The sequence below is a fragment of the Pan paniscus genome, chromosome 15, assembly GCF_029289425.2.
Source record: "Pan paniscus chromosome 15, NHGRI_mPanPan1-v2.0_pri, whole genome shotgun sequence".
NCBI lineage: Eukaryota > Metazoa > Chordata > Mammalia > Primates > Hominidae > Pan > Pan paniscus.
The window spans coordinates 97693818-97713392 of NC_073264.2; the positions used below are offsets into that span (position 1 = coordinate 97693818).

General features: G+C 33.4%; 1 protein-coding gene across 3 annotated transcripts in view; it reads left to right on the forward strand.

Moving 5' to 3' along the window:
- The window catches only part of PAPOLA (poly(A) polymerase alpha), a 69020-nt gene that overhangs the window by 33239 nt on the left and 16206 nt on the right, over positions 1-19575 (forward strand). For all 3 annotated transcript variants that reach the window (XM_014347685.4, XM_034938092.3, XM_014347686.4), the window contains exons 10-17: positions 283-355; positions 1667-1787; positions 2763-2847; positions 8032-8085; positions 8563-8682; positions 9941-10050; positions 13589-13710; positions 18285-18427. In XM_014347685.4, the coding sequence (XP_014203171.1) occupies positions 283-355; positions 1667-1787; positions 2763-2847; positions 8032-8085; positions 8563-8682; positions 9941-10050; positions 13589-13710; positions 18285-18427 (828 nt within the window). The remainder of the gene's footprint in view (positions 1-282; positions 356-1666; positions 1788-2762; positions 2848-8031; positions 8086-8562; positions 8683-9940; positions 10051-13588; positions 13711-18284; positions 18428-19575) is intronic.

The window sequence follows — 19575 nt, forward strand, 5'->3', positions numbered from 1 at the left end:
GGATGGTACTTCTTTATTTAAATAGTCCTTTAAAGTTCTTTGAGTGGCAGAGAACGTTTTTGGTTTCAGTCTGAGAAGGCTACCAAATGGTTTAAGTTCATTTCATAGTTAGGAGAAAAAGATTTTGAGTAGTCTAATGTCGTCAGAAAGGATTAAAACGTTGTATGTACCAAGAAGGCAGAATGAAGAAGGATCACATTCACAAATGCTGTATGTTTAACAAAATACGTTTAGATGGTAATATCCAATAGTCTTATCAAGTGCTACAATCTTTTTAAACAGGGAATGGCCAAATCCAGTGCTATTGAAACAGCCTGAAGAATGCAATCTTAATTTGCCTGTATGGGACCCAAGGGTTAGTGTATTATTTTTTCCCCTACCAATTCACACTGTGCAATAACAAGTAAAAATCATCTGCATAAACTCCAGGGAGACTTCCAGCCTTTTACTTATGAATGGTCATGTCCGTATTACACTTTCTTTTAGATAACCTCAACTATAATTGTCCTCAACTATAATTGATGTGAGAAGCATAATTATGTACCCTGTAAACCACATTTAATTGTACGTAGTTTTTAATACAGATTTTACTAACATTTTAATTTATTCTATATAGAACTACCTTGTAAGTCAAAGTTGTGTGGGCATTTGTGCTTTAAAAAAAATAAAAGGATACTAAAAATCCCTGTATTTTTTATTTTATCTAAGTATTATGCTAAAGTTGGGTTGTTATAGGAAAGCTGTTACTTAATGTTTACATGTGGCATATAACTTCTAAGCAGTTTCACTTTAATTACCATGATGTAATTGTAAAAAAATTGGTTTAGATATTTTAGAGATTATAAAAACATGGTTGGGCTAAAGAAGACCTTCCATTCTGTTCCTTGGGAAGTTACAACATTTACCGCTTACTCATTTTAAATGTTAACATGCACTTTATAAACTGATAAAAGAAATTTAGGTTTGAATAAGATTTCCTAAGTTTATGAAATCCTTTTTTTCTAAATTATTACAATATCAAAAATTTTAAATTCTGTTGAATTACATCAAGCTATGCATTTTCAGGTTTTCCGAACCTCAAGGCATTTACTTTTAGAGGATGTGAATTTACAACTTACTTTGTGGAAATGTGCCACTTACTGATATACAGATTTAAAATGAACAGTATATCATTTCATTATCTCCTAACATATCAACATGGATAATGTAGTTTCACCGCGTGTTAATAAGCTTGAACTCCTTAATAGTTTAAGGGTATATTAAGAACTTAAGTTTCTATCTTGTTGAAAATTAGCTTACAAAACATTGTAGCATGACATGTCTCTAAAGGTAATTGTATGTGCATCCCCATTTCTGTTGTTGAATAAAGAAAAACTAAACATCAATAGATTCCCAAGCAGAACTTTTTTGTTGTTGTTCAGCAGGCACACTTTCTAGTAAGGTTGCCAAAATCCAAATTGAAGCAGATCATTAGTTTAGATGAAATCTTTGATTCTATAAAAAATTCCTATAAAAACAATGTCTCTCTACATGGTTTTTCTTTCTCAACTCCAGCTATGAATGAAATAAAAAATATAATCATTGGTTCAGTTTAACAAGGGGTAAAAAGCCCAAGTATCTGTTGCATATGTACTTGAAGAAACTGATTGGCTGTTGTTGTATGTAGGTAAACCCCAGTGATAGGTACCATCTTATGCCTATAATTACACCAGCATACCCACAACAGAACTCCACGTACAATGTGTCCGTTTCAACACGGATGGTCATGGTTGAGGAGTTTAAACAAGGTAAGTGTTTATCCTTATGCTCTGATTTATACAGGAAGGATTTACATACCATTGTAGGCCCAGTAGTCAGCTGTGCAACTTAAATTGAAGAAGGATTCACTGAAGTGGATTTTGGTGTTCATTTATTTATTACAGTATATATTTGAGAACTGACTTCAAAAAATTAATTCCTTTTAGGCAATTTGTTTTTTATAACAAGTTGGAAGATTAACCAACAGTTAAAACCAGTAGGCTGGTTTAGTTGCATACTATTGCCTTGTAAAATTATAAATGATAACTGTTTGTCTACACTGGTTGAAATGAGAGATGTTTAGCAGGCTGTATACTCCTGGGAAAGAACTTTGAGCAGGAATGGGGCCAAACCACCCAATTACATTCCATTATTTTGGAGGAACCTTTTAACTTTTGAACCCTAGTTGTACTGTTAATTTGAAGGTATAGCTACTACCAAATAGTCTTTGAGAGAAATAACTGGAACAAGATTGGTTTGACTGAAAACAGTAAAGGAAATAGAATCAGCTGTCTGACTACTAGCTTTAAATTTAGACGTTTAAAATTCCTGAATATTTTACACTTTAGTTTCATCTTTAGTCTAAAGAGGCCCATCAAGGGAAGATGCCTCTATCCCTTTAGAAACAACAGGGAAACTTGGTTTTAGAAAGGCAAGAAACAAAGTATATTGGAAAGTTTTCCTTCTCGGGTAACTGGAGTGTTTAAGAAAGAAGGTCATTCTATGAGCATGGCATTTTAGAATAATTGTACTTTACCAGAAACCTGGTTCTCAAAAAATCTTCCAGCTTTTTAAAAAAAATGTGTATATATATAAGAGTATGCTCTAAAATCATAAGCTAAAACTATATATGTTAAAATTCTGGTTTTAGGATTATAGTGAGTGCATGTAGTATGATTAAGATTATTTAAAATTCTAGATTGTAGACTGAAGTATGCAAACATTTTAATATGTTTTTAATTTAGGTCTTGCTATCACAGATGAAATTTTGCTGAGTAAGGCAGAGTGGTCCAAACTTTTTGAAGCTCCAAACTTCTTTCAAAAGTACAAGTATGTATTTTAAGGCATGTCGGACATGTTGCTCTCTTAAGTAATGGTTTAATGGTAGCACATTATGACATTTCTTCTTGCTGGACTAATGTTATTGGAAGAATTTTCTTTCCTGTCACAAGGACATACTGTTTTACTGAACTCCTTAGTTTTTTTTGGTTGAGGTAATGAATGTGAAGCCCCTTTGATTTTTCTGCCCGATCTAACTGAACTCCTGCTACATTTGTAGCAACATAAGTTCTGTAGGCATACATCAGTCATGACAAAAACAGTACATCTGTATACAGTGGCAAGTGGATGCACCCTGAAAAATCTGTAGTTAGTAATTCTCTGCTAAGAAACAGTATTTTTATCTAATTCTGGAAACTCGTTAATTGCTAGGAATCTTTAAAACAAAGACAAAGCTAATAAAATGTCAATATATAGCCAATTAAATGTTTTCAATAGTTACAGCACATTATTGGCCTGCCATTTTCCCCCAATGTTATAGCCCCTTCAAATATTTCTACAGCTAGCTTTCATGAATCTAAGTGGGTGTTAATCATTTTAATTAATGGTTTAAATATAATGGTTTAATACCTTAGTACAGGTTAAAAGCTTCATTAATTGTGTTAGTTTTGATGAAAAATGTAAGTTATAATCTTATTTAAAAAAACAGACAAACCACGGACTTGCACTTTTATTGGCCCTGGGCTGAAAATGTGCCAAAGTCCCACTTAAAATTTTTTTTTTAATGCTTGAAGCTTTTCTGACCATTTGATCTTGTGTTGGATTGTGTTTTGTAATAATCTAAGCAAGATTGCTTTATGCTCTTCCCCAATTAAAAACAAGAATGATGACCTTCATGATGTCTCTGTGTTTTGTTTCTGTATCTTTTGCATGAGAAAGCAATAACGGAGCCAGTAATTGTGTTCTCGAAGCACTATGTTGTCAGTAAAAATTAAAATAGCATAATCATTAAATACTCTTATTTTACTACGAATCCCCCCATAAATTGTGATTTCTGTTTGACAGATAATTTTTCTTTGTTTTTATTTTAACCAATGTAGAGGAAGTACCTTGGAACATTTAAACTAATAAACATGTATGTAGATACTTTTAAAACTATGATATAAAAGAGACACAGTTACATGTAAGGAGAATAATAAAGGAATTGGTTTTACAGGAAAGTGCTAGTACACCCTTAATTCCTGGAATCATTGATGAAACTAGATTCAAACTTTGTTCTATTCACTTTCGTATAGGACTGTGATGGGGCTTCTTTCACTTTAAGAATGATTAATGTTTACGCTGAACAAACCTTAATAATGTCATTTTATTTGAACAAATTCACATCATTAGAACTTTGGTGCTTTTTCTAAAGCTTGCTTAATGTTTCTTTTAAAAGTTTTAAACTATGCTTCAGTCCTTGCTGGATAGTACCTGTAAGTTCTTTGACTGGTTAAAAGATATATTACTAATCTTCACTGAAGTTTTTGTGAAATAATCAAATTTTTTTAGGTTATAAAAAAAGCAGCAACAAATAGAGGAAATTACATCAGGAAAATTTACATTTCAGCTGAGTGTCTTGTGAAAACTTTTAAAATATGACAATGGGCTAGTTTTATCCATACCAAATTCTATTTATATTTTTAATTGTTCTCCAGAAATTTGCCTCTTTAAGATAAAGTGATGACTATCATTAGGCTTTTGGAGGTGTTCACAGATTTGAATTTTTAAAGACATCCTCATATAAAATACTCCAAAGATTGACTGTACAACCAAATGGAAATGTTTAGTCTTCCCATGAGTCACAAGTTGATTCAATCTTATTTGAGGCATATCATGAAATACTGTCAGTTGATATGTGTAGGATTTTAAATCATGTGAAATATACCTGACATTCTTGGAAGGAGCCAGAACCATGGAGAAAAATCTCATTTGTTTTAAAATGCAAACTAATCATCTTCCAGAAAGACTTATCAGTGTTCCTCAAGAAAAAGGGGTAACATTGTTTTGTGAAATTTTTGGAGTTCTAAGAAAACAGTTTTTTAAATGCCGCTTCTGAGATAATTCAAGTTAATATGTAACTAGCAGTAAATCATTAACATTAGGAAATGTGAATACTTACTTCAGTTGTTAGATTTCACTAGGAATAAAGGAAAAGTATTAGGAAAACCAATGTATTCTCTAAGGTGCAAGATGATTTTATAATTTCATGTGTGTATACAGTAACCTTAAATTTGTTTAAAAAGTTAAAAACAGGAAACTAAATCTTGGTCTTGAATTATGTAAACATAGAATTGCAAACATTTTTGACTAAGATATGCCAGCTTTTTATTGTACATCTGAGTTATGATCTTCCCAGGTGAGATGAAATGGTCTTCAAGAGATTCACTTAGAGAATTTGTTTTGCAAATAGCAGTTAGGTAATAAAGTAACTAAATTAAGTGTTTTTAGGGCACTTTGCATAAATTCTAATTATTTTGGGATACATTTTTATAGTTAAATTTATTTTTAACTATGTTTTTAACTATTTTTATATTGGAAACTATATATTTTTAAATTTGGGGAAAAGGTAATGGTAATTGCATCAAGACTTCAAAGTCTCGCATGGAGGCATTTGCGCATCATAAACATGACAGTTTTAAATATGGCACTTGTAAAATAGGGGACCATGATTTTTCGTACATCAACAAAATGTCTAATTTAGATGTACACTAGGTTTCTGTGGTCTGATTGGGACCTTAAGAATTGAGTACCAATCCTGGTTTTAAAAATTAAAAATAGAGATATTTAGAGAATGCAGTTGGAATTTTGTAAATGAATTCCTAATGACTCAAAATATTTGCGGGTTTTTTTTTTTTATTAAACTTAACTATTGCATTTTATATCTCAACTCAAATTTGTTTAAATGTGGCTGAGTAAAGGACATTTAACCTCAGCATAAATACTTGTTAGAATTACTTAATATTTCTACCTATATGTGAATGTGTGCATTTTTGTGTGTAAGATATATACAGAGTAGGTACTCTTTCCCTTTTGGATTTCAGTAAGAAGTTATGTTGAACTCTAGGATTCAAAACTTTGAATTGCCAGCAAAACCGTGTCCAAATGGATTGTATATTTTCCCTTTATAAATAAAGAACATTGTATATCATTTAAGGTTTTGTTGAAGACTAAGGTGGTTATTAAGAATTTCCATTTTAATAATGTGTTGTAAGAGTGATTTAGAGACTGCGGGAGTTTTGTCCCTGCCCTTAGATGGACCCAGACAGCTTTGTGTTTTTGTGTACATGCCTGATTTCTATACTTCATTGTCTCCTGTTACAAGTCACTGTGCTTTCGTGAGAGAGCTCTTTCTGCATGTTCTTTACCTTTTTTTTTTTTTTAACCAGTTAGCCATTTTTAATGTTTTAGGGACCTAGAAATCAGGTTACTGAGCTTGTTAGGATTTTGTTTGATTTAAGAGCATTTGGAACTCCGAGTATGGGTTTTTCTACACATAAAATACATGATTTTTTAATGCTTTTATATGACTTTTGTTGATTTATTTGGGCCATCTGTGCTTGCTCATGTATTTGACATATTCCAAATAATGCTGAGCAAATTAAACTGGTAAAGGAAGTATTGGTTTGTAGGAGTTTGGACTGCATATTCACATATCCCTATATACCTTGTTTTTTATATATCTATCTCTGTTACCTTAAGTTTATAGACTTCAAGTTAACTCCGTTGAACTTTACAATACCTCTGCCAGTAAAATGTGTACTGTTATTCCATTTTACAGATGATGTACACAAGACTTAGAATTGCCTAGGATTACATAGCTGTGAAGAATTAAAACCATTTTTCTTTTTTTTGTTTTGAGACGGAGTCTTGCTCTGTTGCACAGGCTGGAATGCAGTGGCGCGATGATCTCGGCTCACTGCAAGCTCCGCCTCCTGGGTTCACGCCATTCTCCTGCCTCAGCCTCCTGAATAGCTGGGACTATAGGTGCTCACCACCATGCCCGGCTACTTTTTTGTATTTTTAGTAGAGACGGAGTTTCACTGTGTTAGCCAGGATGGTCTCATCTCCTGACCTTGTGATCCGCCCGCCTCGGCCTCACAGAGTGCTGGGATTACAGGCGTGAGCCACCACACCCGGCTGAAACCATGTTTCAAATACATTTTTTTAAAATAGGTTTGGTAGTTTTTCTCTGGGTCTAGGTCAGATTTTTGCTCTTGGTTAGAAACTACACTTATAAAATGTGTTAGAAAGTATTAGGAAGGTTTTAGACTTTTCAAAGAGTAAAATAATTTTAAAATTGTGGTTATACTGCTACTTTTGAAACTAGTGTCAGTACTAGATGATGTCAGTTTGCTTTTTGGGGTAGAGATTCTGGTGTGAAATTTGGCCCCCAGCACTTCTAAAATGGGTACTGTAGAAGAGTATATTGGATTGAACTTTTTTAGTCGTAGGGAACTGAATCATTGTAGTTACATTTTAGTTGTAAATAGTTTGTTTTAAAAAGATTTCATTATTTATTTGATCATGATGCTATTTTCTGAAGTGAAAACTTGGCTTTTGTCTAATATGAATGGGATTGAGTTTTGGATAAAAATCAGATTTCTTTGTTGCTGTCATGTTAGTGATTTTTTTTTCTTTTTTGATTATAGAAATGTATACTCTTAAAATTGGGGAAAAAATCACAGGGCCTAACTGCAGTATTCAGTTTAATTTTCACTACTATTTCATTTGAATTTAAAAGCATGATGTGTTTGATACTGTTTTTGAAGTTACTGTTGTAGTATGTGTATTTAGTGATAAGTTTTTGTGTCTAAAGCAATGGTGTTTTGATTCCATTGAAACATTTTTGTTATAAGTAGATTATATTTTAGTGAACAGCTCTTTAATTTTATAGGCAGAGCACTCAATCGGTGTCATTGAGCAAAATTATTAATGCTTATTTATGCTTCTTGAATTAAGCTGCTTTTTGGTAATTATTCATAAAGTCACTGCCTTTTTCAGAAGAATTAAACTCACTAGTAGTTAGAAACATGGAATTTAGCATATATGATTTTATGTGCATATTGAGATTGTAGTCCCCCTTGCTAAATTGATGTGGATCTATAACTGTAAGGAAGCTTATTACTTTATGGTTTAATATCCAGCACAAAGCGTGTAAATAAAATAAATAGCATGTTGTCTTTATCTTCAAAGGCATTATATTGTACTTCTAGCAAGTGCACCAACAGAAAAACAACGCCTGGAATGGTGAGTATAAGAATAGACTTTACAGAAAAAGCAAACTTCAAAATGAATCACATAGCCACTGAACACAGTAGGTGATGGGAGGAAGTCCTTAAAACTTCTAGTTTGGTTTGATTTGTTCACAAATGGAGCTTTACTGTGTGTAGTGGAAGTATAGAAATCAGGAGATCCATATGCAACTTATTTTTTTGTTTGCTTTATGGAGATCCGTGCATCATTTCTTAATTGTATATTTAAAGTGCACTTACAGCTTGTTTTTCTTAAAATTTTTGTATGGATAACTTTTGTAACCTTGCTGGTGTGAATGGAGTGTTTCTTGGCTCTTTTTTCCCCGTTGTTTGGCAATTTTGGGTAGAACATAAGGCTTCTGGTTTTATCGGTGGGAGTTCAGCTAGTTGAAATGCCCTGGTATGTGCATTTTATTTATTTATTTTTAAGTTAACCAAAACTTTTTGTTAATACTAAGTGACATTTGTTCAGGGTGGGCTTGGTGGAATCAAAAATCCGAATCCTGGTTGGAAGCTTGGAGAAGAATGAATTTATTACACTGGCTCATGTGAATCCCCAGTCATTTCCAGCACCCAAAGAAAATCCCGACAAGTAAGCCCTTTTCTAATTTAATTTCTTCTTCCCATTTCCAATTTTTATTCATAGAAGCTTTTACAGGCATTTTTTATAACTAGTATAACTATTCTGTTGACTACATATGGCTTATAGACAATTTAGAACTCATAATTTAGTTTTTCCTGATCAGAAACATTGAAGAGAAAGACTGTTTCATGAGAAAAATCAGCACACATTTTTTTTTTCTGATAATATTCTTCCAATGATGAGGTGCCTGTTAGCTAGAGTTTACATTCTACACTTCTGCTTTAATACTGTCTTTACCATTCCTTCTTAATATTTTCTTCTCCTGTTTTCTACAATAGTTGTCAGAATAGCTGGTATACCATACATCAGTCTTTGCTTTTTATCTTAATTTTTTGTTATGAACTTATAAAAATCTGATTTATGCGTGATTCTGGACTGTTGAGAAGATAACATAAGAAAAAGCAGAGTCAGTTTACCTTTTTAGGGGTCTTTTATTTATATAGGTTAGTTGTTGATTTGATTGATTGCTGTTCGTATGAGACTAGACTCTATACTTTGTTGCATTGGAGAATTGGAGAGTACTAGTAATGAGCTTATTTTAAAAAATAAAGCAGCATTAAAACAAATAAGTGAAAGGATCATTAAATTTGTATTATACAGTATTCTTATTGATTATATAGATTTTTTTATTTTGTAATTATATAAGAGTTTTTTTACATTTTGTGGTAATTCTAATCTTAATTATAACAAGACCGTTTGATGTTCCATTCAGTAGATACACTGTTAAATGTTCAAAAGTAGCTAAATCACTAATTACTCCTGTTATGCTTCTGTTCATGTGGCCTTTTAAATTGAATTTTTGAAGTTTAAGAAATATCTATTAAGTTCTAGTTAAATTTCTGTATTTAGAAAAATCCTTTTTTCCCAGATTTTTCTAAAAAGATTATTCTTTTTCCTTCATTAGTTTAAAGATAATTTTTCTTTGATTTCAGTGGCTTTGGTTCTTTAGAATCATCATTAAGGACATTGACTATCAATGCACAGTTAGTAAGAGTATATTTCTCCTGGATCTCTGTTTATGTTGTAGTAGGAATATAGAGGACAGGTGTGGGTGAGGACTTTGCATTTTCATGGAGCTTGGGCTTAGAACTTTTAGTTTGCTCATACATTTGTATTGTAAGTTTTTCCATGTCTCTGATTGTCAGCCACACTGATAGCTACATTTTCATGAAATCCAGATAAACTATGGTAATGCTCTTCTTTGCAGGGAAGAATTTCGCACGATGTGGGTGATTGGGTTAGTGTTTAAAAAAACAGAAAACTCTGAAAACCTCAGTGTTGATCTCACCTATGATATTCAGTCTTTCACAGATACAGGTATGTCTTTACTTGGATAATCAAAACACTTCAGTTCTTGCATATTTCAAATTGTCTTGATGCATACCATAGTGATATTTACAATAATTGTTGAAATTACTTGCGAATATTGAACTATCATCAGAATAATGGTTTTGTATTAGTCTAATACAGATTGAGTATTCCTTATCCACAATGCTTGGGACCAGAAGTGTTTAGGATTTTTTCAGATTTTGGAATATTTACATTACACTTACCAGTTGAGCATCCCTAGTCTGAAAATATGAAATTTGAAATACTTCAGTGAGCATTTCCTTCAAGTATCATGTTGGCACTCACAAATTTTGGCATTTTGTAGCATTTTCAATGTCAGATTTTTGGATTAGGGATACTCAACCTGTGTATACATGATTTTTCTCTATTGTGGTGACCTTAAAGTTAAGTAGAACCATTCCAAACTTGACTTGTGCATAATTTCTTAAGAAATGGGAAACAACTTGAATATATGGTTGTCTAGACTGAATCTGTGTCTAACTGCCTTCATCATCTTGAACCTGAGAAATTGATGAAGCAGAACTTGTGATGACCTGGAGAAATTTTCCGACTATGGGGATTCAAATGTTAATGCATAGGTGGGAAATAGGCTGATTATATGTAGATTTCAGATTGACCTGTACCCTAAGATGAAAGGTAGTTCATTTTAACCAAAGACCAAATGGTGGATGTAGTTGAGAGAATGAGTCTATATGTAGCTGCACAACTTTTAATGGGAATGGTGAATACTATGCATAGGGACAACCACATTTCTTCTTTAAGGACTAATCCTTTTCTCTCGCAAACACTGTCCTTCTCTCCCCATTTAAAACAAATGTAGTAAGTGGCATTTTTATTCCCTTTGAGGAGTTTTCACTTGAGAACATACAGACTTAAAATTAAGAAATGTTTTACCTAATTACAGGAGAGAAAAAAGTTAGTGCCAGTTTGTTAAAAAGTCAGTATCGTACACTAACTGTGATATAAAGGAGAAATAAAAGGAAAAGGATATGTATTTCAATATGTCAGTGCTCAGATACAGTGACACTAGAAGATAACTTAAGAGTCAAGTGATTGCACTTTATGTAGAATCGCGAGCAGTGTGACATCTATAAATTCTGACTGATACAAGTGTTGTCTGTAGGGATTCAGCTATCACCAGCAGCGTTAGCATTGGTGACCTGGTAAAAGTGAAAGTTGCAAATAAAAAGTGATCTGATTTTGATATGCTTGGTGGTAGTTGTATTCCTGGAAATTTCAAATTAAAATACTCTATTTTTTGTTTGTTTTTTCTCATTTTTTATTTTAAATACTCCATTTTTTAAATGTAAAATTGAAGTGAATTCTTGTTTAAATAATTGCTAAGTAGGTTTTTTTGTCTTTAGGAATGTAGGAAGGACATGGTATAATTCTGTGTTGGGTAGAACCGTCCACATTGAAAGATATATAGTCTTTCTAGGCATAATACCTTTTAATCAATACAATAACAGAAATACCTCTGCAGATTTTTAGAATGTCGTATGTAGGGTGATACTCCACCTGCTGAACACCACAGAAGTATTTTTTCCTGAAGTAAAAATTCTGATGTTAACTCATTTATGAACTAATAAGTCACGGATACTTACCTGGATTAGAAATTTGTTCTGTACATTGCATTCAAGTTAAGATGTTTATCAAAGATTACACTAATGAACCATCAAGATTTTCAAGGATGTTTTAGGTATTTTGGGAAGGAAATATTTAGTTGTCCTGTATATTGAAACACTTTAATCCAATACTTTATGGGATTTTTAAAGAAAATAGGTTTCACATATTCAGCACACAAATGTTCACTCCCAACCCCTACCAGTTTCTTTTCAAGTTATTTTGGTTGTTCAACCTAGAGACCTTGGAATCAGTCTTTGACTCCTGTTTTTTCCATACTTGATGTTAATCCACTATAAAATCTTTTTGCCTCTTCTTTCAGAATACATTGAGGTTTCTGCTACTTAGTACTGTTCCCACTGCTTTCACCCTAAGTCCTAGCCACTATAGTGCTGTTGGATCACTGTCATTGCCAAAACTTTCTCTTTTGCCCTTGCCCCCTTCAGCTGTTCTTACCTAGTGTCCAGATGATATTTTTAAGCCAGATCATATCTTGCCTCCTTAAAACCTTTGAGTATTTGTCTCACTCAAAATAAAAGTCCAAGTCCTTACTGTGGTTTGCAAGCCTCTGCCTGATCTGCCTTTTTCATTATGTCTGTGACCTTACCTCCTATTATAAGTTCACAATCCTTTATCTGTAAGTTTTGGAGCCAGAAAGGTAATAAAGTTAGTAAGTAATATACCCAGTGAGGCCTGGAGCAGCATTTGGTACTGAAAGACAGTATCATTTCTGCAGGGAACCATTGTTACTCACATGGAGCAAAAGATAAAGACCAAATAGCCATAGCCACAAATAGTTCAGAACAGGGTTTGTTACTAGATGAATTTTGTTTCCTATCTTAGAAAAACTTGTGTGTTGAGAGTTTTTGGGATTTTGGAGTTGCACATAAGGGATTATGGATTTCTACTTTTCATCTTCTTCATTGGCATTTTTCTTGTTTCTCAAATGTTCCAGGCATTTTCTGCTGCTTAGGGCATTTTGTTCTTGATGTTTGCTCTCTCTGGAATGCTATTTCACCAGGTACTCTCAGCTTACATCCTCATGTTCATTTAAATCTTCAGTCAGATGTCAACTCAGTTTCCAGGCTGAGCTTCCTATCCTACTCCCTACGTGGTTTTTCTCAGTAATACTTATCATCATCTGACACGGACTATAGTTTATGTTTTATTTTTTTGTGTTTATTCTATTCTCCCTACTGTAATGTAGACCCTTTGAGGCTACGTTGGTCTTTGTTCACTGCTTATCTCCAGTGTCTAGAACAATATGAATCAAGTATAGGTGTTTCATAAATATGTTTTGTATGACCGACCTTTTTACTTTTTGGGGCCCTCTGGATCTAAATAATTTGAATTTATTTAATTGTAGCATTTTCTTTTTGTACCTGTGACCTCTGTTATTTAAATTATTACTATATTAGAAAGTATGTCATTAGTTAGTTTTATCTTGCAGATTCTTGTAAAGATACCTTTAGGTATAGTTTAATAAGTTTGACTTATTTTACAGCATGTGTTACATACTTGGGTAAAGTTTTAAAGAATAGTACTGGTAGCATAAAAGGGTATGGGTGTAAGAAACCCTTTTCCCCTCATTTCTGCCATTTCTTAAAGAGTTACTCTTTAGAGTTACTACTTTAAGAGCTGTTTAAAGAGTTACTACACTGGAAGAATTAATACATTTTGTGCTTTTATTCAGCTCATCTTGTGGTAAAAGGAGTTTGCTCAGGCAATGAATTATGTCAGATTAGGAATAGGTCTTGACCGATCTACAGATATGCAGTATTGATGGAAAAAGGATCCCTACTTAGAATAGTTTCTCTGGAGTGAGTATAACTGCCTTTATTAAAATGTTTCTATTTCTTGTAACAATTTCCTAATTGTATAGTTTATAGGCAAGCAATAAACAGCAAGATGTTTGAGGTGGATATGAAAATTGCTGCAATGCATGTAAAAAGAAAGCAACTCCATCAACTACTACCTAATCATGTGCTTCAGAAAAAGAAAAAGGTAAATTTAGAAAGTACTTACAAAAGCATTACTAACATAATGTTTTATGCATCTGGACTATCATTATTTCAGAATTTAGGCTCAGTTAATAAGTCATATTTTAAATAGATGACAGCTTTTTAAAAATCTGTTTCATGGAGCAGTTTCATTATGTGAAATCTGACTCTAATCAGTTTTCTTGCACACAGTTGCTTTAGATTTTAGAAGGATTAGTGGTGATGCTTCATATCCTTACTTTGTATATACCCGTATTCTCTTTTAGGACTTTTTATTCTTATTCACTTAAAAATCCCACACCAGTATTTAATTTTCTTTCCTTTAAAAAGTAAACTAAATTAAATTAGTAAGGAAATATGTGGGTCAAGTAAATTATGTGAGACTTTTAAAAAATGAAAGTCGCTTTTTTTGGTGAATGTAAAAAATATAACATGTATATTAAAAACTAAAAGTTGCTGAGTGTAAAGGAGGTCATGAACAGAGGTCACTGAGTTAATATTTTGCATTACATTGTTCTAGTGTTAGTGCTTCCTTTTGAATAACTTAGAGCCATTTTTTCCTTATTTGGACTTTAGTGAGCATATTGGAATTTTAGTGGACAGATACAAATTACATTTTTTTCTTTAAGTGATTTCAAAAATAGATGGTTTATTCTTATAATGGAATACTTCACAGTATGCAGCAGTGAAAATAAATGAACTACAACTGCATATACTACTAATATGTTGAATAAAAAAGGCACATGTATGTATGTATCACTTGATACTTCCATATAAAGTTTACAAGTTTAAAAACTTAAAAAACAATGTATTTAGGAGAGAATATGAAATAAAAGTATATGTTACAGAATGACAACTACTGCATTCAGGAAAATGGCTGGTTGTCTGCGATTGGGGTTGGGAGGAAAGGAATGAAATTAATACACAAAAGACTTTAATTTTATAATATTTTGTTTCTTAAAACAGAATATATTATGATACAAAAGCATTGAAGTTAATTAAAGGCAAGGACTCTGGAGTGGACTGCCTTGTTCAAATTCAGCCTCTACTGTTTCCTACCTGTGAAATTTGAGCAAGTTACATGGCAAACATCTTATTCTTGATTTGTCTCATCCCTAAAATTGTGGCAATATTTTTACCTATTTTATTAGGTATTTCATGAGGATTAAATGAGCCAATACATAAATACATGTAAATGGTGGTTTAGACTAGCTCCTGGCACATAATAAATGCTCATATTGGCTTTTGTTATCACCATCATTGTTATTCACAACTTGGAGATAGGTAGATAGATGGGGAGGGGTCTAAAATCAGTTTTTAAGGTTTAAACATGATGTTATTCTAATTTTTTTTTTTTTTTTTTTGAGACGGAGTCTCACTCTGTTGCCCAGGCTGGAGTGCCGTGGCACAATTTCGGCTCACTGCAAGCTCCGCCTCCTGGGTTCACGCCATTCTCCTGCCTCAGCCTCCTGAGTAGCTGGGACTACAGGTGCCTGCCACCACACCCAGCTAATTTTTTGTATTTTTAGTAGAGACGGGGTTTCACCGTGTTAGCCAGGATGGTCTCGATCTCCTGGCCTCGTGATCCGCCTGCCTCAGCCTTCCAAAGTGCTGGGATTACAGGTGTGAGCCACAGCACCCGGCCAAAAATTTTCTTCTTAACCTAATGGTTTACTAAAAATTTAGTTAATAAAAATTGACACAAATGTACCATTCTCAATGTACTATTTATACACAGACTGTTCAGTGCATGTTTCCACATATTTATTGTAAAATTTTCCATCAAGCAGTTTTATTTTAAAATTAAAGTATCTCAGCTAGAGCTTAGCCTCAGGAAAACAAAACTAAAATATCAAGTTAAACACTTGCTTTCTAATTGTCCTTTAGTGTTGTATTATTAATAGGTTAAATCAATTGTACTTAAATGTAAATTTATCACATACAGAAAATATAAACATTTTGGACCCGGGAATGGTGGCTCATGCTTGTAATCCCAGTGACTTGTGAGGCTGCAGTAGGAGGATCCTTTGAGGCTGGGAGTTCAAGACCATCCTGGGCAACACAGCAAGACTCCGTCTCTAAAAAAAAATTTTTTTGAGAATGGTGGCCTGCGCCTTATAGTCCTAGCTACTTGAGAGGCTGAGGTGGGAAGATCATGTGTGCCCAATAGTTCAAGGCTGCAGTGAACTTATGATTATGCCATTGCACTTCAGTCTGAGTGACAGAACGAGACCCTGTCTCTTACAAAATAATAATTTTTTTAAAAAAGTATATAAACGCTTTATGTTTTCAGAAGTGAAAGTAGATTATGTTCTTTAGAACTTGGCTATTTCTTATGAATATTTAATTCATAATCAAATAGCTATTTAATAAACAGCTATTTGTAACAGATAATTAGATTTCTCAGAATCATATATTCAGATTACCTTTTTAAACTCTTAGTATTTCCATGACAATATTGATATTTGGAACCATCTTGTGTACATTTTAAGTAAATTTGAATATAAGATGTTTTATTATTTCTTTAAATATAGTCATCTAGAATATAAAGAGAATCATTAATGATTGGAAATTTGTTTTTTGGTCCAAAAATTCTATCAGATGAGGTAACTATAATTTCACAGCAAACCTACTTTTAACATTTTATTTATACACAGACTGTTCAGTGCCTGTTACCACATACATATTTTTAAAAGGTTTTTGATTAAACTTGCTATTTTGTGACCTGCCTTTTTTTGTGTTAACATATCGTGACCATCTATCCAAATTACATTTTTAGTGGCTGTTTAATATCTCTTTATATAGCTACAGTATGATTAAATCTACCCTGTATTTGAGATCATTTAGATTATTTCTAAGTTTGCATTAGTCAAATAGCACTTTCTTGCTTAATAACAAGTGTCTAGGAGTCAAGATCTATGAATGTTTTGTTTGGACTCTTATAAATAGCTTCCTTTTATTAACTGCTTTTTGCAAAGCACTGTACGAGTCCTTTTTATATTTAATATTCCACCAACCCATGGGTATTGTCTTTAGTAGCAGAAACTGAGGGGTTGAGAACCTTGCCCTGGGTTATGTAGTATGAGCTGTGAATTGGACCTAGGTCTGACTGCAAAGTATGTGTGTGTGTTTCTTTCTGTAGTATGTTCTTTGTTTTATTTATCTTTTATTAAAAATTATGATAGAATATCTATGACTATTTGGCTTTGAGGTCTCTTGCTACCAAACTTGATGTGGATATAGAAGCAAACAAAGCAAAGTAACTTAATGCTGTTTTGTGTTTAGACCAACCAGATAAACTTTCACAGTTTATCCCCAACAGTGGCCTGTTAACTCACAGCTGTTTGGCCACTTAGTGAGGCAGGTAGGCAGGTAACTGTAGAACTGAATATAATTTACTTACTGAATAAATCCTCATATCTAGTGGAGAGTAAGATTGGTAGCATTGTTGAATAGAAGAGATACTCATTTATAATACTAGGTACTTCTATTTCACGACTGACTTCATAAGCAAATGGCATTACTCTCTCTTCCTCTCCTTTCTACCAAATCTCATCTTCCCCATTTGATCAATTTTCATTCATGTACATAAGTGATATGTCTAGTGCTAAATCAAAGATAAGAATATTTTGTTATTTGGGGAACTAGAAAGCAGAGAATGCAGGCACATGTATAAGGAATGTATTTTTGTCAACAGTATAAATTATTTTCATTAAAATGTTTCTGTAGGTAAGTGAACACAGGCTAAACATTCTGGAAAAAAAAATTAAGCTGAATGTAATATTACAGTAGTACCAAATAGCGAAAATTTAAACTCTGTTACTAGAAAGCAACTTTAATTCCATGAAACCATCCATAGTTTTTGGTTTTTCTGCATTATTTGTTTTGGGGTGCTTTGATTTTTAAGGAGGACCAACATTAGGATTTGTATATTATGTTTAGTTTTCAGAAAGTTATTTCTGCTTTTCTTTTCACAGGATAATTTACAGTATTAAGCATGCCATTTAAAAAATTCTGAATTGCAATTAGAGCACTGAAGTCTCTTGCTTTTGAGAGAGGCTCTTTTTATTGACAAATAGTAAGGAGTGGCAATAAGTGACACTTTTTGAAATTAAAAAAATTTTATATTTATTGTAGGATAATTAGAAATCTATATGTAAACAAAATCACTTCTAGTCCCACTTTCCAGAGTCATTGTAGTCCCATGTTTATTGTTGAGACATTTCTTTCTTGTGTGTGTATATTTTTAGAGTTCTCTGATTTGAGATTCTTGTGTTTTTATATTATAGTGTTTTTAATTTGTGTTGTATCTTACAGTCAGTATGTACATTTAATACGGCATTTCTTTCTCCCTTTTTCTCCCACATAAGAACTATATTTAATGTTGATGCCTTCTTAGAAGAAAGTACTTGACTCCCAAATCGTTGCCTTTTAGAGTCAGCATGGCACATCTAACTTTCGTAGATTTAGTGATCTGTGCTTTTCAGTAAAAATCATATATGTTAAGTAAAAGGTTTCCATGTTTCAACATTTGGATGAAATAAAGATATATTTGATAAAATGTTTTATTGTTTACAGCATTCAACAGAAGGTGTCAAATTGACAGCTCTCAATGACAGCAGCCTCGACTTGTCTATGGACAGTGATAACAGCATGTCTGTGCCTTCACCTACTAGTGCTACGAAGACCAGTCCATTGAACAGTTCTGGCAGCTCTCAGGGGTAAGGAAAAAGAGGGAAACAGAAGTAGAGGGGCTGTTTGCTAAATCAATCAGATACATTCTCTTTTTGTTATTAAAGTCATCTATTTAGAATGTTAATTCATTCCATCTACTAATTTTTTTTTAAATAGCAATTTAATTCCCAGGTTTGGGGATAGTACTTTTTAGTTTTGTCTTGTCATACTTAACATTTTATTTTTGAGACTGATAACGTCTTCAGTCAGATGTGAATGAATGTTAGCACATAACCCCTCCAAATTCATGTATTTAGATAGCTACTGCTACAGTGCACTGTATGGTGTGCTGATGAGAACAGACAAAAGGAACAAAACCACCTTTCTGTCCTAGAGCTGCTTATACCTTTGTAACAGGGAATGTGTCTATGATAGTTAGGGAAACCTGTTTTAGAAGAGCTAGATATCTGTCTAACATTTACAGCAGTTAAAATTTAAAAAATTTATTATTATTTTGAGAAATGGGGTCTGGCTGTGTTGTTTAGGCTGGCCTTGAGTTCCTGGATTTAAGCGATCCTCCTACTTCAACCTTCTGAGTAGCTGAGACTACAGGCGCATGCCACTGCCCTGGGTATGAAGCAGTGAAAAATTTTCAGCCAGGTGCAGTGACTCACACCTGTAATCCCAACACTTGGGGAGGCTGAGGTGTTAGGATCACTTGAGGCCAGGAGTTCAAGACCAGCCTGGGCAACGTAGTGAGACTCCCATCTCTAGAAAAAAGTAAAAGAATTAGGTGTGGTGGTATGCACCTGTAGTCGTGGCCACTCAGGAGGCTGAGGTGGGAGGATTGCTTGAACCTGCAAGGTTGAGACTACAGTGAGCTGTGATCCCACTGCTGCACCCCAGCCTGGGCAACCAGAGTGAGACCCTGTCTTTTTTTTTTTTTTTTTTTTTTTGAGCTTATTCTTTTTTTTTTTTTTTTTTTTAATTTTTTTTTTATTGATAATTCTTGGGTGTTTCTCACAGAGGGGGATTTGGCAGGGTCATGGGACAATAGTGGAGGGAAGGTCAGCAGATAAACAAGTGAACAAAGGTCTCTGGTTTTCCTAGGCAGAGGACCCTGCGGCCTTCCGCAGTGTTTGTGTCCCTGGTTACTTGAGATTAGGGAGTGGTGATGACTCTTAACAAGCATGCT